At 40.5% G+C, this 24,813-nt stretch overlaps 1 protein-coding gene across 3 annotated transcripts in view; it reads right to left on the reverse strand.

The window, feature by feature from the left end:
* Positions 1-24,813, reverse strand: part of MTUS2 (microtubule associated scaffold protein 2) — a 533,984-nt gene that overhangs the window by 285,428 nt on the left and 223,743 nt on the right. For 2 of the 3 annotated variants that reach the window (XM_081046097.1, XM_081046098.1), the window contains one exon: positions 22,879-22,938. The exons of the other annotated variant lie outside the window; for it this stretch is intronic. In XM_081046097.1, coding sequence (XP_080902223.1) covers positions 22,879-22,938 — 60 coding nt within the window. The remainder of the gene's footprint in view (positions 1-22,878; positions 22,939-24,813) is intronic. 3 annotated transcript variants of the gene reach the window in all.

Consider the following 24,813-nt stretch of genomic DNA (forward strand, 5'->3'; position numbering starts at 1 on the left):
ATATCTCTGAGTCTATTTCTGTTTTGTTTGCTCATTTATACTCTTCTTTAGATTCCACATGTAAGTGAGATCATACGGTATTTGTCTTTCTCTGTCTGACTTATATCACTTAGCGTAATATCTTCTAGGTCCATCCATGTTGTTGCAAATGGTAAGATTACGTTCTGTTTTTCCCAGTTCTTCCTTTAAATGAAGGCAAATATTGTGTGTGTGTGTGTGTGGAGGGGTTGGGGCTATTTGTGGAAGCGTGTCTTGTCCCAACTCTTTGTGTACATAATTTTCCTAAATTTAATGTAACCTCCACTATACATCAAATTTCTATACAATGGTCTTTTCGGTTAGCAAATAAATCTCACAAATAGTATGCATACCTTCAGGGTTTAGAGAAGAAGGTTTTAATATTTTTATACCACCAGTGCCTAATTGAATATGCCTTAATTTAATCTTAGTTTCTCATAAAAGGGACTTAATTATAAAAATATGTAGGCCTTCCTATTTTTCAAACAAGTCCAGCATATCAGAAGAATATATTTTTCCAAGTACTTTGTATCCTTGGACTATTCAAAAATATAGGCTTGCACAGAAATAATGTATCAGGTGCATAGCAAGCCCTCAATAAACAAATGATACAGTTTATATCATAATAAAACCAAGGAGCACATAAGAGAGACAACTTCCACATGAGGGGCATGAGGAGCTCCATGGACATTTTCTCTAGTGAAACAACCATAATTGGTGAAAATTGTTTTTTAAAAAATTGCAATCATGTAAAGTCTCTGGAAAGTGTTCTATGGGCATATTGCAAATGAAGAAACATTTGTGTAAAAAATCTATTAAATCTCATTAAGAACGATGAGAGCAGATGATACCTGAGCCATGACCCACTCCCTTCCTCTTCTGCACCCTCCATCTCAGCATGATGAAAGCTCTACTCTAGGTGGCTGTAGCCCAGATGACAGCTTCCTCTCTCAAGAGCTATGATATCTCATGGGGAGAGGCAGGCTACCACCACTTCCCATACCCATCCAAGAGAAACAGTCACTATCCCTACTCCTTAGCAGAATTATGACTAAGAGATTTTGCCCAAGGGTAGAGACAGGCCATAAGAACAAAAATGGCTGAAACACTGTTATTTTTATGGCAAAGAAATTGGCTTTATTTGGAATAGAGTGATGAAGAAATTCAAGTCTAAAGACACTCTTGAAAACAATGTAGACTTTTATGGTAAGCAATGAGGAGGAAGTTGATAGGTTCTATAGAGCAACAAGATAAACTGTAGGTAAGCTACTTTATCAAAAGAACCAGGAAAACAGCTAAGAAAAGCCTTCCAGGTCTCAGAACTAATCTCAAAGAGTGGCTTCAAAAACTACCCCTAAAAAGGAGCCTGAATTTAATTGGATCAGAGAGTGGAGCAATTTATGCCACAGGGCATTGTAAAAAACAATAAAGCAATCAGGCAGTAATCAGTGGAGCCTGATAGTTGGATGTGTTATCAAAGGGGGGAAGACAGCTTAACAGAGAGATCAGGGAAAGAGACAAAGAAAGCTCTGCCACAATACTATCAGAGTGATTATGTACATTCCCCAGGCTGTGCCCTCTGTGGAGTAACATCAGTGGCTTCACATTGTGGTGGAAATAGGCTTCCCTAAAATAGACCAACCATGTGACTAAACAAATAAATAAGCAAACAACAAGCCCCAGACAGGAAGTTAGGTAATCAGGATCCAGAGATGTGACAATATATTATCTAAAATGTCCTGTGTACAACAAAACATTTTAAGATATGCCAAAAAACAGAAAAATATGACTCATACATAGTGGGGGAAAAAGCTGGAAACAGAAACTGTCTGCAAGAGGGCTCAAAGGTATGTCTTAGCAAACAAATACTTCAAAATAACTGTCATGAATATATTCAAAGAACTAAAGGAACTGATGGTTAAAGCAATGTGATGGCAATGTCTCATTAAATGGAAAATGACAATAAACAAATAGAAAGTATTTAAAAAGAAAAAAAACTCAATAGAAATTCTGGTGTTGAAAAGTAAAATAACTAAAATGAAAAATTAACTGGTGGGGTCCTAAAACATTTAAACTGGCAGAAAAAAGAATCTGTGAACTTAAAGATAGATCAATAAATATTATGCAATCCAATGAATAACAACACAAAAAGAATAAAGAAAAATTAACAATTAATAGAGGCTCAGAGAAATGAGAAATGCACCATTAAGTGCAATGACATACAAATAATGAGTATATCAAATGGAGAGAAGAGAATGAAAGGAGCACAAAAAATATTTGAAGAAATAATAGCTGAAAATTTCCAAAATTTATTAAAAACATTAATCTACATGTCCAAGATGCTCAAGGAAATCGAAATAAGATATATGCAAAGAGACCCACATCCGAACACATCATGGTAAAAATCTTGATAGCCAAAGACAGAGATAATCTTGAAAGCAGGAAGAGAAAAATGACTATGAACAAGTGAATACCAATAGATGAACAGCTAACTTCTTATCAGAGGCCAAAGGGCTAAAAGTAAAACTGTTAACCCAGAGTCTTATATGGAGCGAAACTAGCTTTTAAAAATCTAGCCAAAATAAAGACATTCCCCAAATAAAAAAAAAGAGAGAAAAATTTATTGCTCACAGACTCAACTTATGACAAATATTAAAGAAAGTCCTTCAGACTGAAAGCAAGTAATCTCAGATGATAATTTGAGTCCACACACACACACACACACACACAAATAATAATAATAAAAAACAAAGAACACTGGTAAACATAATTATGTAATTATAAAAGAGTGTAAATATATATTTCTTCTCATAACTGATTAAAAATGTAAATGTATAAAACAACAGGTATATAATTGTATTATTGGGCCTATAAAATATAGAAATATAACATATTTAGCACAAAGGAGGTGAGTGGGAGCAAAGCTGTATGGGAGTAAGGAAATTACACCATATGATAACTTGATCACATAGGAAGAAATGAACAAAACCAAAAATGGTAAATAAGAAGGTTAATATAACAAACAGTAAAAATATATACTTGCTCTCCTTTATTCTCTGCTTCTTTAAAAGACATAATTATATGAAGTAATAACTAAAATTATGTATTGCTGCACTTGTATCCGACATATATTATTCTTATATATGAATATAAGAAAGAAGAAAGAGGGAATAGAGCTACGTAGGAGTAACATTTCTATAGCGTACTGAAAGTGGTATAAATATTAAGTAGATTGTGATAAGTTTAGATGCATTGGTAAGTCCTAGAGCAATCAAAAAGAAAAAAACCTGAAAAATGTATAGCTTAAAAAATAACTAAAGTAATTTCTGGTACAGACTGCGGAGTAGGTAAATGCTGTGCTTGCCTCCTCTCATGACCACATCAAAATTACTAAGCTACAGAACAACTCATCATTGAAAATTACCTAAAATCTAGCTGAACAGGAGCCCTACAACTAAGAACATACAGAATAATCTACCTCCACACTGGTACAAGGGGCAGAGATACAAAACAGGCTGGTCCCATGCCCACCTGTGGAGGTTAAACATTGGGAGGGATACCTCAGCTGCACAGGTCCATCCTAAGGAGCAAGGGGCCCCAGCCCATAACCAGTCTCACCAGCCCAGGGCTCCAATGCCAAGTAAAGTCACCACAACTTCTGGCTGTGAAAACCAGTGGAGATTGTGGCTGAGTGAGCCAGAGAGTGGCTGCAGTCCTAGGCGCCCCTCTTAAAGGTACCACTCATGGACTTACTTGCTGATGGATACAACTGCTCTGAGCTCAAGCTGGGGCAGCAGCTTGAAAGGTGCCAGAGATGTATGGAGAAAACTGAGTTGTCTGTCTTCTGGAGGAGACCTGGATGGGGCAGCGTTCTCCCAGAGAGAAGTGGTGGCAGAGGCCATTGTTTCTTTGTCGAACCCTCCCCTCACCCAGCATGCACACAGGTGGCCACCATATCTGAGTCTTAACCAACATGGCTACATTGTTCACCCGCCCTGGTGTTTCCCTGAGACACCACCCCACCCAACTTGTGGGCCCACCCAAACTGCTTCCACTGGCTTTTCCAGACAAATGGCTAGTTTTGGCTCATGCTGTGGACTTTCCTAAAATCTCTCAAAGGTACACAAATCCCAAACAAGCAGCATCTGGCCTCAGCATGCCCCATTCCTCTGGCTAAGCAGCCCCAAGCAGACACTAGAGACAGCCAGCCTCCGTTCATAGCTGAGCCTCTTGAGGCACCTCCCAGCCAGGCATAGGTGGTTACTATCTGTGGATTGCTTTGTGGCTCATGCCAGGTGGCCCCAGGCAGGGCATAGGCTGCAGCTAAACTTGGCCTGTGGTGGGGCCTTTCCCAGGAGGCCTGGAACAGCATGCCTGGTGGCCAGCTTTGGTTTGAACAAGGCAGAGCACCACCTAGCACCTCCATAGATGACACACTGAAAGGGCACTGGGCAGGAATCAGAGCCCTGCTAATGTGAATCCTGCTCCATAGGGTCAGACTTTGCACAATAGCTCCTCCACTATAGTCACAGCCAGTCCTCACAACCAGTCAGTCCCACCCATTGATGTGCAAACAGCAACCAAGGCTCAACTACAACAGGAGGGCACACACAACCCACACAAGGGACACACCTGGAGCACCCCTGACTCTGGTGACCACGGAGATTGTGCCACTGGGCCCCACAGGACACCTACTATGTAAGGCCACTCTAATAAAACCAGGTGGAAAAGCAGCCCTACCTAATACTTAGAAACAAACATGGGGAGGCAGCTAAAATGGGAAGACAAAGAAACATGTCCCAAATAAACAAACAGAACAAAGCTCCAGAAAAAGAACTAAAAAAAAATGGAGACAAACAATCTACCAGAAGCAGAGTTAAAAATACTAGTTATAAGGATGCTCAGTGATCTCAGGGAGAACTTCAACAAAGAGATAGGAAACCTAAAAATGGGGACAGAAAACTTAAAAAAGAACCAGTCAGAAATGAAGAATACATTGGAAGAAATCAACAGATTAAATGAAGCAGAACATCAAATCAGCAACTTAGGAATTAAGGTAGCAGAATACACCCAATAAGAACAGCAAAATGAAAAAAGAATCCCCCCAAAGTGAGGCTAGTTTAAGGGGCCTGTGGGACAACATCAAATGTACCAACATTTGCATTATGGGGGTACCAGAAGAAGAGAGAGAGCAAGGACTTGAAAACCTATTTGAAGAAATAATGATGGAAACCTCTCCTAACCTGGTGAAGGAAATAGATATACAAGCCTAGGAAGTGCAGAGAGTCCCAAACAAGATGAATCTAAAGAAGCCCACACCAAGACACATCGTAATTAAAATGCCAAAGGTTAAAGACAAAAAGAGAATCCTAAAAGCAGCAAGAGAAAAGCCGTTACTTCCTTACAAGGGAGCTCCCATAAGACTGTCAGATGATTTCACAACAGAAACTATGCAGGCTGGAAAGGACTGGCAGGAACCAGTCAAAGTGATGAAGAGTATCTACAACCAAGATTACTCTACCCAGCATAGTTGTCATTTAGAATAGAACGACAGATAAAGACCTTCTCAGACTAGAAAAAAACTAAAGGAGTTCATCACTACTAAGCCACTAAGCCACTACAAGGAATGCTAGGGGGACTTTTTTAAGATGGAGAAATAGGAGCAGAAGGAGGAGGAGGAGGGGAGGGAATCAAAAAAAGTGAATAATAAAATGGCAATAACTACATATCTATCAACAATCACTTTAAGTGTAAATGGATTAAATGCTCTAGTCAAATGATAGGGTCACTGAATAGATAAGGAAACAAGACCCTTACATATTCTGCCTACAAGAGGCTCACTATAGATTGAAAGACACACAGACTGTAAGTAAAGGGATGGGAAAAAGATACTTTATGAAAATGGAAACAAACAAACAAAAAGCTGAGTAGCAATACTTACACAAGACAAAATGAAGTTTAAAACAAAGGCTATAACAAGAGACAAAGAAAGACCCAGTAATCCCACTTCTGGGTATTTATCCAAAGAAATCAAACGCTACTTTGAGGGGTGATGTGAATCCATATGTTCATTGCAGCATTATTTACAATGGCTAAGATATGGAGGCAGCCTGGATGTCCGTCAGTGGATGAACAGAGAAAGAAGAGGCAGTACATATATACAATAGAATATTACTCAACAATAAAAAAAATGAAATATTTCTATCTGCAACAACATGAATGCACCTAGAGGATGTTATGCTGACTGGAGTAAGTCAGACAGAGAAGGGCAAATGCCATATGATTTCACTTATATGTGGAATCTAAACAACAAAATAAACAAACAAACAAAACAGAAATAAACTCATAGATACAGAGAACATTTTGACTGTTGCCAGCTGGGAGTGGGGTTGAGGATGGGTGGGTAAAAACAGAGAAGGAATTAAAAAGTACAAATTGGTAGTTACAAAATAGTCATGGGGATGTAAAGTATAGCATAAGGAATACAGTCAATATTATTGCAAGGGCTATGTATAGTGTCAGATGGGTACTAGATCTATTGGGATAATCACTTCATAAGTTATATAAATGTCTAATCATTGTGTTGTACACCTGGAACTAATATAATATTACATGTTAACTGTAATTGAAAACTAATAAAATTATTTCTAAATATCACTAAAGGAATTAAAATTCTACACTAGAAAATATTCACTCAGTGCAAAATGAGGAGTAGAGAAACAGAAAAAACATGAGGCCAAAAAGAAAAGTTAAATGGCACATGTAAATACAACTCTATCAATAATAGCATTAAATGTAAATGTATTAAGCAATCAAATCACATGGCAGAGATTATCAGAATGAAACACAAGATCAAAATATATATTGTCTGCAGAACATTTTAGATTCAAGTATACAATTGATTTAAAAGTAAAAGGGTGGGGTAAGGCATCATAGAAAGAACAACCATCAGAGAGCTGGAGTGGCTATACTTACATCAGACAACATACATTTTAAAACGTGAAAGAGATAAAGAGGGTGTTTTTATCATGATAAAAAAAGTCAATCCATCAGGCCAATATAGCAATTATAAATGTATATACACCTAACAATAGAGCCCCAAATACATAAAGCAAAAACTTACAGCATTGACATGAGAAATAAACAATTCAAAATAGTTGGAGACTATTAAAATAGTTGGAGACTAATAGTTGGAGACTTCGATAATCCCACTTTAAATAATGGAACAACTAGGAAGAAAATCAACAAGGAAATAGAAGACTTGAATACTATAAACCACCTACACCTAACAGACATCTGTAACACACCATCCAACAGCAGCAGAATATATATGTTCCTAGGGTGCACACAGTTCATTCTCCAGGATAAGCTATCTATTAGGTTATAAAATAAGCATTAGTAAATTTAAAAGGATTGAAATGATACAAGTACATTCTGCCGTTATAAAGGAATGAAATTAAAAACCAATAACAGGAAGAAATTCGGTGAGTTCACAAATAAACGTAAATTAAGAAACACCACTAAACAACCAATGGGTCAAAGAAGAAATCACAGAGCAATTAAAAAATACTTTAAGATGAATAAAATAAGTACACGCCATACAAAACCATGTGAAGCAACTAAAGCTATACTTAGAAGGAAAGTTATATCTGTAAATTCTTACATTAAAAAAGAAGAAAGATGTCAAGTCAATAAAGTAACCTTCCATATAAAGACACAGAAGAAGAGCAAACTAAACTTAAACCAAGCAGAAGAAAGGAGATAATAAAGATCAGAGTAGAAATAAATGAAACAGAATGGAGAAAACATAAAGAAAATCAACAAAATCAAAAGTTCATTCTTGGATAAACAAAGTTGATAAAACTTTAGCTAAAGTAAACCAAGAGAAAATTCAAATTGTTAAGCAACGAATGAAAGAGGGGTTATCACTACTGATCTTGCAGAAGTAAAAATAATTATAATGGAATATTATGAACATCTATATCTCAACATATTAGATAACCTAGTGAAATGCACAAATTCTAGAAAGACACAAACCATGAAAATTGACTCAAGAAGAAATAGAAAATCTGAATATACTTATAACAGAGATTGAATTAGTAATCCAATAATTTCCTGCAAAGAAAGCCCAGTCCCAAATGTCACTAGTGAATTTTATCAAGCATTTAAAGAACGTATACCAATTCTTCACAAGTCATTCCCAAAAAAGAGAGAATGCTTCCAAAATCATCCCATGAGGCCAGTGTTACCTTGATACCAAAACCAGACAAAACTATGAGAAAAGAAAATTACACACCAATATCTCTTGTGCAAAATTCTCACCAAAATATACCAAACTGAAACCAGTCACATATAAAAAAGGGTTGTACACCATGACCAAGTGAGATTTATCCCAGGAATAAAAGATTATTTAACATGAAATCAGTCCATGTACTACACCATATTAATAGAATAAAGGAAAACCACATGATCATCTCAACAGATGCAGAAAAATCACTTGACAAATTCCAACAGCACTTCATGATAAACACTTAACAAATTAGGAATGATAGAAAATGCCGTCAGCCTGATCAGAATATCTAGGAAAACCCCCTAGCTAACATCATACTCAATGGAAAAACACTGAATGCTTCCCCAAAGATTGGGAACAAGACAAGGGTGTCTGCTCTTACCACTTCTAGTCAACATTTTATGGAAGGTTCTAACGTGGGCAATTAGGCATGAAAATAAAAGGCTCGCATATTGGAAACAAAAGCAAAATTTCTCTATTTGTAGATAACATTACTTGTATATAGAAAAGCCTACGAAATATAAAAGACTATGAGAACTAATAAATGAATTCAGCAAGATTACACAATAAAGTTCAATATACAAAACTCAATTGTATCTGGACTCACTTTCAACGAACAATGCATTGAATTGATGTAATAGCATCAAAAAGAGTAAGATACCCGGAAACTGCAGTGAAGGGTCAGACTCCTTTTTTTAAAAAATGTTTGACTGCTAACAGCTAATCAGTCCCAACCCCCATACTATACTACCTACCCACCCCCACCCCCCTAACCCCCATCCCCTGACCTCCATCTGCCCGCAATACTGCACATCTGGGAAAGCTGATAAGAAAGTCCAGTGCTGCCTCCTTCGGCACCTTCAGGAGATTCAAACTACATGAGCCCCTGCCCATTTCCTTGGGAGCCCACGCCCGCCCACCCCTAATGACAATAAAAAACGCTGAGCTAGTGTCCATCCTCTCCTTGCTCTCTCTCAAGCCACTTCACACATGTTGGAGAGACCTCAATTATGTCACAAATAAATGTCCTCATACCCTCTTGCTTTGTGTATGGCATCGTCAGTCTTGACGCAAAACTGAATTTGCGGTGGGGGTCCAGCCTACGTCTGCAGGTGCTGAGATCAGGATACTGCGACAGGGACCACCATCCTGGGAGTGCTGCTCCCTGCTTTGTTTGTTACCTGCTGCCTCACAGCGAGCACGGCCCCTGCGCTGCTGCTTGCTGGGAGCTCATGCTCCGTGCTGCACTAGTGAGCCCTACAGAGCTTCTGGTGGGCCTTTACCTGACCTGAGGTGGAAGTGTCAGTAGTTAATTGGTTTTTAAGAACAGGAATATGGGATTGGGGTGTGGCCCTTCTTTGAGCGGCTTGGGTCACGTATCCTGTAGCTTGGACCCATGTCGATGTCTTAAAATGCTGAGCTCAGAGGAAAGACTACCTGCGCTATGTACAGGCCCACGGGGTGGTCACTCATGAAAAAGCAGTCATTGCGGGAAATGAGAGAAAAAGGACAAAAAAAAGTCATTATGTGAAGTGCTGAGGCCTGCGTTGGAAAGAGCAGGTGGCTCAGCAGGATTTAAATCCTCTGTTGCTGCTGGAACAAAAATGCTGGTCATCAGGGTTAGGGAGAAAAACACCCATGGCATCTGTGCGGCACAGTGAAGGGGATAATGCAAATCCTGCTGAAGCCCAGGAGCCTGAAATCCTATAAAGCAACCACTGCCGTGGGGGCGGCCTCCAACCCTGACGGATACTGTGTGAAGCTCTCTGGAGAAATGTATACACATACACACACAGAGTAGAGAGGATCCCCGTAAGAACAGCAAAGAGAAAAAAGAAAGGGGGAATGGGGAGGAGGGGGAAAGAGAGAGAGAAAGAAACCTGAATACAGCAGAGTAAACAAAAATCTGAAACAGATGTCCACAGTTGGCCCCAGCGTTGGAACCGGAAATCCAGAATTTACTAAAACAATTTACACAACAAAGACAGACTTTTGTACCTCTACAACACGGCTTCTGAATTAACTTTAACATCTGCTTCAATGTCCCAATTGGCAAACCTTCATGGTAATCAGTACTGGGGCTCCAACTGCAGTTATACCCGGGGATCTCATTAGGTTTAAACAAGTGTCCCCTATAACAGTCTATAATCTTGAGGGAGTTACTGAACAAAACCTAGAGGACACACGCTTCACCTTACCACAGGAATTACCGTCTTGCCTAAATGCTCCAGCCACAGCAACAACGGCCCTAAAATATCCCACCGTGGGCATGGACACTCAATGATTAATAAATTTAAGCAACATTAACTTTGTGACACATACCAGTTGGCTTGACAAAACGGGACCCCGTGGACCACACCTCCAGTTAAAGTAGTTAATATGACTCAATGTAAATTAAAGCAGGGCCTGCAAGGATGGAAACCCATTATATTATACAAGACCACTACGTCTCCACTGAGCACCCCGGTTTGACCTGTTCTTAAACTTGAAATGAAGAACACCTCACAGTGGATTTTGCCACCTCCATGCCAAGGTCTACTCATTAAGGCCTCCGGGCACAGGGTTATTGAAATTACTGACTCCACCAATGAAAAACTGGAAAAGAGTTTGCTGCTATAGATTGGGAGAACATGTTCTGTTCAGTTCCTATTTCAACAGCCTTTCAGTCACAGTTCACTTTACTCCCAAAGGGACACAATACAGCTTTACATGGTGGCTACCATGGGGTACCTCACAGCCTTGCCATCAATCCCAGCCTTTTCAGGCTAGATCTTAACTGGCTCCAACTTCCCCCAGGAGCACTGGGCAACCATTACATCGATGACAACAGCCTCTGGGGACATGCATTTGACACAGGCATTCAGGACATACAAATACAAACACAGAGAAGCCCACACAAAAAGGGATGGGCCATTGCCCTGCACAGAGTGCAAGGCCCTGCCAGCTCAGTTAAATTCCTAAAAAGTACTTGGTCAAGTGTGGGATACTCCAACCCTGAAATGTCAAGACACAGCTCATCATCTTATCAACATCCATAATACAAAAGGACTGCCCAGGATCTTTCAGGCTCTTTGAGCTCAGGAGGCAAAATAGTCTCCATTTGCAAATTTCCCTGAAGTCCATTTGTGCTGGGACTTTTAAATCAGCCCACCTTCACTGGAGGCCCCTCCAACAAAAGGCTCTAGGATCTGCCCACGTTGCAATCGACACGCACTTATTTTGGAGCCCACAGAGACTCCCTCACTGGAGAGGCCTGAGCAACATCCGCTCAGGCCCCCTGGAGTTTCTAGACCACCCATAATGGCTACCAGTTGCCCATGGGCTTGCCCTCCTTGGCCTGCCCACTCCAACATCACAGTGGCAAACGTGGGCCACATACTGGGCTCTCCTAAAGAGAGAAGCTGTCATCTGCCCTGAACCTGTGACCTTTCAGCACAGCCAGCGAGGCCTCCTTGCTCAGGGTGGAGCCAAACCTGGACCCTCTGGCATATCCCACCCACAGGACGGGGTGGCCTCCCTGTCCTCGGTCCCCTGCCTGATGTCACAGTGCTAAAGATCACTCCTCTCCCAGACCCCTTGGCTACCTGGGAAGCCCCGTGGGATCAACTGATGAACAGCAGTGGGAGTCTGCTCACTTTCCAGCCAGAACCATCACAATCACACGTGACAGAGCTTATAGGAGAGCTGCTGCTTTTCATCCCCTAACCAACGTGTCCCTGACAAAAGATGGCACCAAAGGTCAGCACCATTACGCACACTTCAGAAAGTCATTTAACACTCTGGTCAAAAGTTGGTCCCATCTGCACATTTTTACTCTCTTGGGCCATTGCCATTGGCTAGAACGTCTGGTCCTTTCCCTGTTCAAGACTGAGGTAAAACAAACAAACAAATAAACAAACAAACAAACCAAAACTTTAGGAATCTTTTGTGTCACAGATATCCAAACTATAAATCGAGGTCACACATGTTTCCACACCAACTACAGCCATGATACAAGGCCTCACAGACAGTCTTTCTCCACTTTCCGACTTCCAAGCACTGCCGACAGTGAACAAGGCAATCATGTTGCTTCTCAGATACACACACAATGCTGGGCTCCCAAACAAGGCGTTAGAAACAAGGAACTTGCACCTTCCTTGAGGCCTCAGGCTGTAGACCACATGGAGCACCATAATGGCTTACTAAACAAGTTCAAATTCAGTTAAATGAAATATAGTACATTTTAGTCATCGAACATCAGGGCTCTCCCTCTCGCCATAACGGGGGAAGCTCACAAGAAAGCGGGGGCTCCCTCTTCGGCGGCTTTAGGAAAGTCAAAGCAGGCAAACCTACCTGAGCCTGCGCCAGTAGCCCTGGCCCACACCCTAACTGCAGTAACACTCCAAGTCCATTTCCTGTCCATTGTGTACCTGCTGAGGAGGCCTGCGCTGCTCTGCTGCTCTCGCAGAGACCATTATGTAGGTGATAAAGCTTTTCCTACTCTCTGGAGGTGCCTGTGTGGCATCGTCAATCCCCAGTTGCTTATTACCTACATAACTGAGGTTGGGCAAACGAGGGTTTCCCATTTTGTTGTGTATGGGAGCTGTGTGATCACCTCATTGGTGCAGTTCTAATTATGTGAGAACCAAAGTAGATGGGCTTGGACTTTTTTTATTGTATTAATTTTACTTATACCAAAGTGCCTGAAACGTAGGGTTTCCGGGCGGGAATTCCCACCCATTCTCATGAATTTTTTTCGCTTTCCCATTCCCAAATCCTGAGAAAAGTTGTTCGGGAAATTGGGAAAATCGGCTCCTTGAACCCAGGTGGTTGGTAGTATTGGCCGTCACTTTATGGAAATGATTCATCGTGGAGAACAGAAAACAGTTTATATCTCGGGATTCAGGAATGGGAAAGCGAAAAAAATTCCTGAGAACGGGTGGGAATTCCTGCCCGGAAACCCTACAAGGTATGAAATGCACTGCTTCTAGACCACAAAGCTACTTCAGAAAAGCGCTGCTCTGTCATATTTCATTTTGATTTACTATACATCCAAATTACAGAATATTTTCCTAATACTAAATGGGAATCCAAATAAATTCGGGGATGGGTCCATCTGCATCTTCCATGTGGCTACATTAGGGATAAATTTAACCAAAATAAGTGTAAAACTTATTTCTGAAAACTACAAAACATTATTGATAAAAATTAGAGAATACAGAAATAAAGGAAAGACATTCCATGTTCACGAACTAGAATACTTACTATTGTTAAGATGCTAATACTCCCCAAATTGATTTACAGATGCGTGCAGTTGCTACCAAAATCTAGCTGGCTTCGTTGCAGAAACTGAGAAGCTGATCTTAAATTCATGTGAAAATTCAAAGGACACAGAACAGTCAAAATAATCTTGAAAAGCAAGAACAAAGTTAGAGGGTTCACACTTCCCAATTTCCAAACTTAGTACAAAGCTACAGCAATCAAGACGATGTGGTAGTATCTGGATGTGTAGCTAAATAGAACAGAATTGAGATTCCAGAAAGAAACCCAACATTTACGGTTAATTGAATTTCAGCAAAGCTGCCAGGACCATTCAATGGGGAAAGAATAGTCTTTTCATCAAATGGTGCTGGGACAACTGGATACACACGTGTGTACAAAACAGATGTTAGACTACTATCTCATACCATATTAAAAACAATTCTAAGTGGATTAAAGATCTCAGTGCAGGTGCTAAAACCATAAAACACTTAGAAGAAAACATAGGTGTAAATAAATCTTCATGACCTCAGATTAGGCAACGATTTCTTATATATAACACTAAAAGCATAACCACAAAAGAAAAAATGAACTGAATTTCATCAAAATTAAAAGCTTTTATGCTTCAAAGAACACTAACAAGAAAGTGGGGGGGGGGGAACACCTAAAAATGGGAGAAAATATTTGCAAATTATATATCTGATGACTTTTTAGTATTCCAAATGTATAAGTAACTGTATAACTCAGCAATGGAAAGAAAACTAACTAAATTTTCAAATGCGCAAAGGATTTGAACAGACATTTCTCTAAAGAAATATACAGATTACAATAAGCATATGACAAGACGCATACATCTTCAGCCATCAGGAAAATGCAAATCAAAATCACACCCACTACAGTAGCTATAATCAAAAGGACAGACATTACCAAGTGTGGGTGAGGGTGTGGAGACTGAAACCCTCAGACACTGCTGGTGGGGGTGTAGAATGGAGTGGCCACTTTGGAAGACAGTCTGCCAGTTTCTCAGAAGGTTAAATATAGAGATACGATATGACAGATCAAGTCTACATTTAGATATGAAATGAAAACACATCTCTACTTCTAGTGGCATTATTCGTAACAGACAAAATGTGGAAACAATGTAAATACACATCCACTGATGAATGAATAAACACAATGTGGAATGCCAACACCCTGCACTGTTGTTCAGCCAGAAAAAGGAATGAAGTATAGATACACGCTACAATATGGATGAACCTTGAGAACATTAAGGCAAGTGAAAGAAGCCAGACACAAAAGGCCACACAGTGTATGATTCCATTATACGCAATGTTCAGAATAGGCAAATCTATACAGACAAAAGGTAGATCGGTGGTTGCCAGGGGCTGGGGCTTGGGGGAAAATGAAGAGTGCTTGATAATGGGTACAGGATTCCTGTCTTTATAGGGTCATGAAAATGTTCTGAAACTGACTGTGGTGACAATTGCACAATTCTGTGACTATACTAAAAACCACTGAACTGCATCCTTTAAAAGGGTAAATTGTATACTGTATATAAATTATATCTCGATAAAGCTGTTACATTAAAACAAAAGTTTAAAAGAAGAATAGATAATTCTTGTCTTTAGTTTAATACACGCTTACATTAAGCTTAGAACAATGGCTATTTTCCCAGTCTCTATCAGTATCCTCACTTTCAAGGGGCCTGTGTCAGATAGAGAATTGGTCTGTCATTGTGAGTCCTCCACAAAAATCCCTTCTAACAAGCGGGTGAAAGAAACGTTTTATACAGCAGATTAAAGACCCTGACAAACATATATAACCACAATGGAGAAATTAATTAAAAGTAACTTCAAAAATTACTATAATAAACAAAAAACTCTCTGATCAAATATTCAAATCCCACACAAAGAAGCTGAAGTGAACTGACTTCTTTTATTTTATCAAGGCTTTATATTCCGCGAGATTTTGCCAAAAAAAAAAGATAAAAATTCCTGTTTGAACAACAACAGAGATTTTACTGCCATTGAATGTTTAAAAGATGTGTTGTTCTTTCAAAGTAATACTACTTTTCTTTTGAAAAATAAATCCTTTGAAGAACGCAGATCTTCACATGCCGACGAAACTTGAAGAATTGTATTTGTTCTTGTTTTTCCTTTTTGTATTGATTGCCCTTTAAATATAACTCGGTTGCTAGATCAACTAAAATTAGATTCTAGTGCTTTTAAGGTTCAATACTATATTGATGAAAGATCCATCCATCATTGTCTAACATTCTTGACATCCCAAGCTGTATAATAAAGGCTTTAAGAAAGTAAGTGTATATTAATCCAATTCAGTATGCATTCACACACACCTGCCATTGGCAAGGCCCTCCAAACGTGCTGTGGGAAACCCAGAAACAGGAAGGAGGGGTCCCCAACATGGGCTTCCAACCTGCTGGAGTGGAGGCACACACAGCTACAGAGAACGGGGAGAGGCAGGGCCAGAATACAGGGGAGACCCACTGCTTTGGGAAAAAAAGAACTGAAACGATCCCAAATCAAGTCAACTCATCAGAGGTTTTTATTCAAGCCCATTTTTTGACTCTAAAAATTTTATATTTGAAATTTTTTCTGGTATATTTATGCATACAAGGCAATACATTATTTGGACAATTTTTTAAAAAAAAATTTTACTGTAGTTCTTCCTAGTTGCTTTTAAACAGTTTCTTCTTTCACAAGAATTTTGTAGAGAGGTAATGTGGTTTGTTCAAATGGCTGAGAGAATAATTTCTCCCTATCTTGCTCAGGAATGTGAATGAACAGTAGCTGTTTTTACCAAGTTTCCTTCAGGTTGGGAAACTGAAAAAATCCTTTAGTATTAAGGCTACAAATCTCCCACAGGAGGAAATAAGGAGACAATCAGACAAAGCAATGGAAGTGGCACCTTTCAGGATTGTACCAAAGATCTGGGTTTGATACAATTACCACCAAGTGTGTCATCTCAGGCCAGACTCAAACTCTCTAAATCTCAGTTTCCTCACATGAAACATGAGGATAAAATCACATACCCATTATAGTGACAGAAGAAAAATTGCATCTAAAGTGCATGTCACACTAGGTTGGAAAATTAGTGAAGTTATGCTAAAAAACGTGCTAATACCTCATTGCTGAATGTCACCTTCGAAGTACTCCCCTTGGGAAGCGGTACAATGATGCCAGTACCTCGTCCACCCTTCAAAGCAATTTTGGAACTCGTTTTCTAGAATAGCCATCAGAGCTGTCGTCGTATTACCCTTGATGTCCTGAATGTCATCAAAATGTCTTCCTTTCAATATTTCCTTTATCTTCAGGTAAAGAAAGAAGTCATTGGGGGCCAGATCAGGTGAGAAGGGAGGGTGTTCCAATACAGTTATTTGTTTACTGGCTAAAAACTCCCTCACAGACAGTGCCGTGTGAGCTGGTGCATTGTCGTGATGCAGGAGCCATGAATTGTTGGTGAAAAGTTCAGGTCATCTAACTTTTACACGCAGCCTTTTCAGCACTTCCAAATAGTAAACTTGGTTAACTGTTTGTCCAGTCATACAAATTCATAATGAATAATCCCTCTGATATCAAAAAAAGGTTTGCAACATCTTTGCAACAAGTTTGCCAACTTAATTGTCTGACCTCATATGACTGGCACCTAGTAAACACCCAATAAATGGCAGGCACTGCTATTGCTGCTGACATTAATGCCACTGTTGCTGCAATTGCAACAAGCCTGTCTCCACCATAGGGGGAAAAAGGAATCGAGGTCAAGGTTCACGCCAGCCAACTTCCAGATGGCTCGCCCATGATCCTCACCAGTGAATCAGAGCTGACCTGTGTGACCAATAAAGTATGGTGGAAATGATAGACTGTCTTCCAAGTCTAGGTCATAAAAGATATATTACAGACTCTTCCTTGGGCCCCTTGGTTGCTCACTCAGAAAGAAGCCAGCCATGCCATGAGGATATTTCAGCAACCCTGTGCACGGGAGAGAAACTGAAGCTTCATGCCGACAGCCAGCACCAATGTATCAGCCATGTGAGTAATGACTTTATCTTGGAAGTGGGTCCTCCATCCTCAGCCAAGCCTTCCCTTCAGATGACTGTAGGTGTAACCAAATCTTACTGCAACCTCACAAGAGGCTCCAATCCAGGAGAACCCAGCCAGGTTGGGTCCAAATTTCTGACCCACAGAAATCATTATTTGATAAACGATGATTGTAGTGTTAAGCCACTAAGCTTTGGGGTGATTTATTATTCAACAACATACAACTAATATAGATATTGGTACCTGGAAGAGGGTTGCCACCATAATAAAAATATAATTCTGTGGGAGTGGCTTTGGAACCAGGCAGAGGGTAGAAGCAGCAAGGAGCTTAAAGAGATCCTTAGTGAAAGCATAAAGAGTTTCAAAGAAACTTTTAGCATAAGCCTAGGCCCTTGAAGAACCTGTCAGCGAGGATTTAAAGGAAAGTGAGGAAACTTATGGGAAGTGAATCCTTGTTAATTTGTTGCAAAAAGCTTAGCATCTTACACACTGTAATATGGCATACAGAAGTTGTATCCAATGAATTTAGTAATTTAGCTACTGAGATTTCCAGGTAGAGTACTGAATGTGCTACCCACTTCTTCTTATTCTTCTGGTAAGATGCAAGAGTAGAGGGATAAGCTAACGATGTTAACATAAAGGAGCTGTTAAACATAAAGGAGGTAGGACTTGTTGAAAATTCCAGCCTCTCCAGGTGGTAAACAATACCAAAATTAAGAAATGACTTCTGAGCAAATGTCACATCTGGGCCACTGTCAGGAAAACATGGTCTAATGATGAACCAAAGATGTGCTTGTAAAATACTTAGACAAGAAGACTTCAGAAAGATCTCAGGCAGTGCCTTAAGTAATTGTTAAATCATAAGGCTTCAAAGAAGGTTAAGGTTACTATCCCTTCACAGCGGGAGAAGAAGCCCAACATAGAGAAAGTCTGATTTTCAAGTGAGTCTTGGGTGTGGCTTTTGTCAAATAGAGTGAATCCAATAATATTCATAAGAGACTCACAAAAATTTTAAGAGAATTATATCATCAGAAATACTGCCAGCTTAGACTGAAACAGTCAAGAGACAATACTAAATGAAAAGAGGTCTTTTAGACATCCAAACTTCTACATGAAAGAGGTTGAGAAAAACCCTAAAATGCAAACCTTTTATTGAAAAGGAAGAATAAGAGAGCAGAACCAAGAGCCACAAAAAGTCATTTCCAGATAGTAGTACAACTTAGTCCTAATCAAGGAACCACCAACATGTGTCCTGCTGTACTTTAGAATTGCTATAGGCCAGTGACTCCTATCACTACTGTGCTTCCCTGGAAATAAGACCTAGCTGGACGATCAGCTCTAATGTGTCCTTTGGAGCAAACAGTAATATAAGACCATGTTATATTTTACTATATATAAGACTGGGTCGATATGATATGATATGATATGATATGATATGATATGATATGATAATAATATAATATAAATACTGGGTCTTAATTTTTGCTCCAAAAGATGCATTCGAGCTGATTTTATTTTCGGGGAAACACGGTATGTGCCTCACATTATGCCCCCTTTTTAATCGGCAGAGTCTATTGAAATTATCCTATGCCTAACCCACAACTGTCTTTCGGTGTAGGGGAAACTTTATCTCTTTATATCACAGGTTTTTAGTTCAATAACTGTATTCAAGGAGCTGTACTCAACTATACTTAAGTATTTTCATTCACTCCTGGACCTGATTCAGATGATGACATTCTGGATGTCGAGCTGATGTTGTAAAGGACGTTACTTTTGGATCCATCAACGGGGTGAGCGTTTTCTGCATGTGGAAAGGGCATAAATCATTGGAAGCCAGAGAGCAGACTGTGGTAGCCAGCCTCCCAGATGCCAGGCCCCTGCAATGGTCTTCACCTCCTAGTACTCACACCCATGTGTAATTCCCTCCCACTGTGAGCCAAGGTGACTTGTGTGACTAGTAGAATCCTGAGGGTGTAAAACTTCTTACATTACATTGTAAAAACATTGCAGCTTCCTCCTTGCTTTCTTGGATTGTTCACTTTGGGGAAACCAACCACCGTGTTATAACACTCCAGCAGCTTTTTGTAGAGAAAGACCCACATGGAGGGAAATGAGGCCTTCTGCCAACAGCCAGTACCATTTGTTAGCTATGTGAGTGAGCCACCTTGGGAATGGGTCCTCTAGCCTCTAGCTTTCATAAGATTGCATGAGATTGCAGCTCAGCTAATAACTGACTCTCTGGATCTGAGCACAAGACCCAGTTCAATGGAGCAATCTCTCCACCAGAACCGTGATGTCTCAGATTCACATAGGGACTGTCCTAGTTTAAGCTCTGAAAGTCCCAAATCTTGGGAAACCCCTCAGTCTCTAACTAGATTAACCAGGATGGCTGATTAGTATATAGCTCCCAGGCTTAACTAGAAACTTCAACACTTACAGAATAGCTGTGAATCTGCATATCGGTGGAAAAGTCCCTCAGTGTGAAGAGTGATGAAAATGAGAGAGGCGAGCCTAAAGTAGCAATATAAAATGAGCTGCCAGTCAGAGGGTAGGATAAATTCTCTAATAACTGGTGATGATTTCAACACCTCAGCAAAACCAAATCATTAAAAAGAGGAGCTCCAGCACTGGGACAATGAAATAGCCACATCCAAAGAAATGTAGTTGGACTCCTACGTCACACCATGTGTAATACCTAACTCAAAGTGGATGATAGATCCAAATTTAAGAGACAAAGCTATAAAACTCTTAAGGAAACACAGACATAAATCTTCACGAACTTGAGTTAGGGTAAGTCTCTTAAATATGGTAGCAAAGGCGTAAGCAACAAAATAAAAAAATTTGATAAATTGGACATTATAAAAATTAAAAACTCTTTTATTTCAAAGGACTCAATTAAGAAACTGAAAAGACACCCATGGAATGGTAAATATCTGTTTATCTATCTATCTATCTATCTATCTATCTGTCTGTCTATACATATAGATATAGATATAGATATCGTAAATCATATATGTGATAAGGGACTTGTATTGAAAACATACAAGAAACTTTTGAAACTCAACAATAAAAAGACAACTCAGTTAAAACATGGGCAAAGGATCTGAATAGACATTTCTCCAAAAAAGACATAAAAATGTCCAAGAGTACATGAATTTTCCAATAAGTATGTGAGCACATGGTCAACATCATTAGTCATTATGGAATTACAAATCAAAAACCACAATGAGATACCATTTCACATTAAGATGACAGAGTAAAAAGGCAGATAATAACAGAGTTGGAGAGCTTCTGGAAAAATTAGAATCCTCAACCAAAGATGGTGGAAATATTTTTGGTACGACTACTTTGGAAAAGAGTCTGACAGTTCTTTAAACGGTTAAACACAGAATTATCTACCATGTGACCCAGCAATCCCACTCTTAGGGATATACCCAAAAGAGAAAAAAATATCTACACAACTGTTCATGTACACAAATGTTCATACTAACATTTATAATAGGCAAAAATTGGCTAAACAACCCAAATGTCCACTAACCGGTAAATTTATAAATAAATTGTGACATATCCATACAATGGAATATTGTTCAGCAATAAAAAGGAATTGTTATGGATTGAATTGTGTTCCCCAAAATGTGTATATTGAAGCCCTAGCCCCCCATGACTGTATTTGGAGACAGACCTTTAAGGAAATAAAGATTCAATGAGGTCATAATAGAACCCTAATCTGATAGGACTGGTGTCCCTATAAGAAGACGAAGAGACACCAGAAATCTCTCTCTCTCTCTCTCTACACATGCACAAAGAAAAGACCATGTGAGGGTATAGTGAGAAGGTGACCATCTGCAAACCAAGGAGAGAGATCTCACCAGATACCCATTCTACTGGTACCTTGATCATGAACTTCCAGCCTGAAGAACTGGGAGAAAATAAATTGCTGTAGTTTTAGCCCCTCCATCTGTGGAATTCTATTACCACAGCCAGAGCAGACTAATACAGGACTGAAGTACTGATATGTGCTACGAATTGGATGAACTTAAAAAGATTATGGCAAGTGAAAAGAGCTAGACACAAAAAGCCACATGTTATATGACTCTGTTATGTGAAATGTCCAGAATAGGCAAATCTATAGAGACAGAAAGTAGATTAACAGCTGCCAGGGGCAGGGGTTTGGAGAGAAATAAGGAGTACCTGATAATGGGTACAGGGTTTCTTCCTTTTTAAAGTCATGAAAATGTTCTAACATTGATTATAGTGATGGTTGTTCAACTCTTTGAACACACTTAAAACCACGGAATTTACACTTTAATTTAGTAAATTGTACAGTATATAAATTATATCCCAGCAAAGCTATTATTTAACAGAGAGACAGAGAGTACTAGAGCTAGCTAGCTCGTTAACTAGTTCCCAGGAAGAAAAGCAAACAGACAAAATAGAAGATAAAGAAAATTAGGTGGGAGATCAGCCCTCTCAACCCAAAAGACAGATGACTAAAGCAGAGGCATCTGCAGTATCAGCAAGTAGCAGAGCCATTTGACACTAGCTTGGAGGTCAGAGAATGAAAACTGCCCCGTAAGAGTAAAAATGCAGAAGTAGGAGAAAGAAGAGAAGGAGAATAGAACTGCACATCCACTGGCTTCAGTCAGTTCAGCTGAGTTCAAGAAACACCAACGGAACATACACCGGACTCATGTTAGATCTTGCAAAATAAAAAGAAATGAGACGTAGTCCCCGCTGATACAAGCAACAGACACACATGTAGAAAATCACAATAAAGTGTGCTCAGTGATGTGACACGGGCAAGAACCAGAGCTGGGGGAGCACAAAGTTGGGGAGCCCTAAACCCAGACGAGGCTGGTCAAGGAATGGGCTCTTGAAGGGGTAAAATTGAGTTGGGTGGTAAAGGAGTGAAATTAAAAAGAGAGAAGGGAAGAGGTCTGGGAGTGGACAGGTAGGCTAGAAGAACTCGACTGACACAGAGATCCTTGGTTCTCTCTCCTGACAGCCATGTAGAGCCACTAAAGAATGCTGCAGGCAGAAGAACAGGGACTGATGTGCTGGATGGATGATGGGTCTGAGAGGGATAAGACTGGTGGCAGGGAGAGCCGCTGAGAGCCAGCAGGTAAGGGGAGAAGTCTGATGTCTGAGAGCGAGATGCAGTAGAGCCAACGTATTCAAGTTACAAAATCGGCAGGTCTCGGTGATTGATTAGTGGAGGAGGTCGGGGAGAAAGGGTTAATCTGCTGTTATAGAGACAAGAAAAGACCTACATACCTGAAAAATCTCCAAGGGAACTACTGTAGGCAAGCCATGCCCCACTGACATCATGCACACCTGAAAATACAACAATTTGTAGGAACTTTAGGAAAATCTTTGTCACTTCAAAAAGAACATAGCAAGCTTTGGTCAGAAGAGCCTACTGAAGGCTCTCCCACAAAGTGACTGGGCAGCATGTGGGTCATTCCCACCATCAGCAAAGCAGACCCCAGAAGGGCACTCAGTGAAGTAGAGAAGGTTGGACGCGATGCCTGACAGGCCAGTGCACAATCGGATGGAGAGGAGGCTTAAATCCTATGCTTTTGATAAAAACTCAGTCTAGCCAAAGGTAAAGGGCAAAAGCACTCAAGAAAAGCTCTTGCTGGAGACGAAGAAAATGGCGGCGTGAGGTGAGCCTCTGTAACGCTCCCCTGGAATTTACAACGAATCGGACAACAATAACTCCACAAAGGACTCCTTGCACAGCAGACAGGCAAGACGAAGAGGCCGATTACTGAATTCACCTCCAGGTGGGTGAATCGCGCGAGCGGGGAGGAGGGAGAGGAGAAGTGCGGAGACGGAGCCGCGCGGGCGCAGGACACAGACCTAGCTCAGTGCTCGGAGCCCGCTGCGCCCGGATCTTCCGCACCTGCGGGAGAGGGAAGGACTCGGACTGCTAGGGCTCCGCTTACGGCCCACAGGGCTGAGGGGGCAGCATACAAAACCGCTGAACCCAACGCTCGCTCACGGCAGACCTCGGAGCAAAGACTGAGGGAAGAGGGCTGAAATCGGTGGTTTAAGCCCTCACTGCCGAGCGGAGAACGGAAGCCTTAGGCACGGAGACTAGCCGCCCCCTCCCTACCCTCCCAGAGCTCGCCCCGCCCCCACCTGCCCGGTGCTAGAAGCGATAAAGTAGCAGTGTCGGATCAAAGGACAGAATATTTGCTGCTCTGAGAACTGTGGACCGCAGACACAGATTCGCAGCTCAACTAGTTCCGGCAAAGGGGAGGGAGCTGTGGAAGCAGGACTGGCTGTGGTGGTGGTCGCCGCCATTGCTCTGGGCCACCTCTCACAACTCACCCCGCCCCTGGCCCCACCTATCTGGGCGGATCCCTGCAGGAGTAAACAGAACTGCTGAAACAAACGGGCTCTGAATCTGGTGCAGAAAGAGCTTTGGAACTCCAAAAGCTCTTCGCATACCTATCAACCTGTTGCAGAAGACACTCCTGTAGATGTCTAGGAAGAGAAATAGTAAATCAGTGATTGCCATGAATAACCAAGGCAACAAGATAGCTCAGAAAGAAAGTGAAAAGTCTCCAGAAAAGGAACTTAAAGATATGGACCTTTGTGATTTAAATGACAGAGAATTCAAGATCGCAATTCTGAAAAAACTGAACGAGATGCAAGAAAACACAGAAAGGCAGTTTAATGAACTCAGAAACACAATCAAAGAACACCATGAGCATTTTACAAAAGAGATTGAAATCTTGAAAAAGAACCAAATAGAATTTCTGGAGATTAAGAACTCAATAGAAGAAATTAACAATAAAATATCCAGCTTAGGTAGTAGAGTTGACCAGATGGAGGAAAGAATCAGTGACATCGAAGATAGGAACCTGGAATTTACACAGAGGGAAGAAGAAAGAGACTTGAGACTTAAAAGAAATGAAAGAACTCTACAAGAACTTTCTGACTCCATCAGAAAGAGCAATATAAGAATAATGGGCATACCAGAAGGAGAAGAAGGAGGGAAGGGAACAGAGAATATATTCAAACAAATCGTCGATGAGAACTTCCCAAACTTGTGGACAGAACTGGATCCTCGAATCCAAGAAGCAAATAGAACACCTAATTACCTCAATCCCAACAGGCCTTCACCAAGGCACATTGTATTGAAGCTGTCTAAAATCAATGATAAAGAAAGAATCCTCAAGGCAGCCAGGGAAAAGAAGA

Source organism: Rhinolophus hipposideros, assembly GCF_964194185.1.
Source record: "Rhinolophus hipposideros genome assembly, chromosome: 4".
Taxonomy (NCBI): Eukaryota; Metazoa; Chordata; class Mammalia; order Chiroptera; family Rhinolophidae; genus Rhinolophus; species Rhinolophus hipposideros.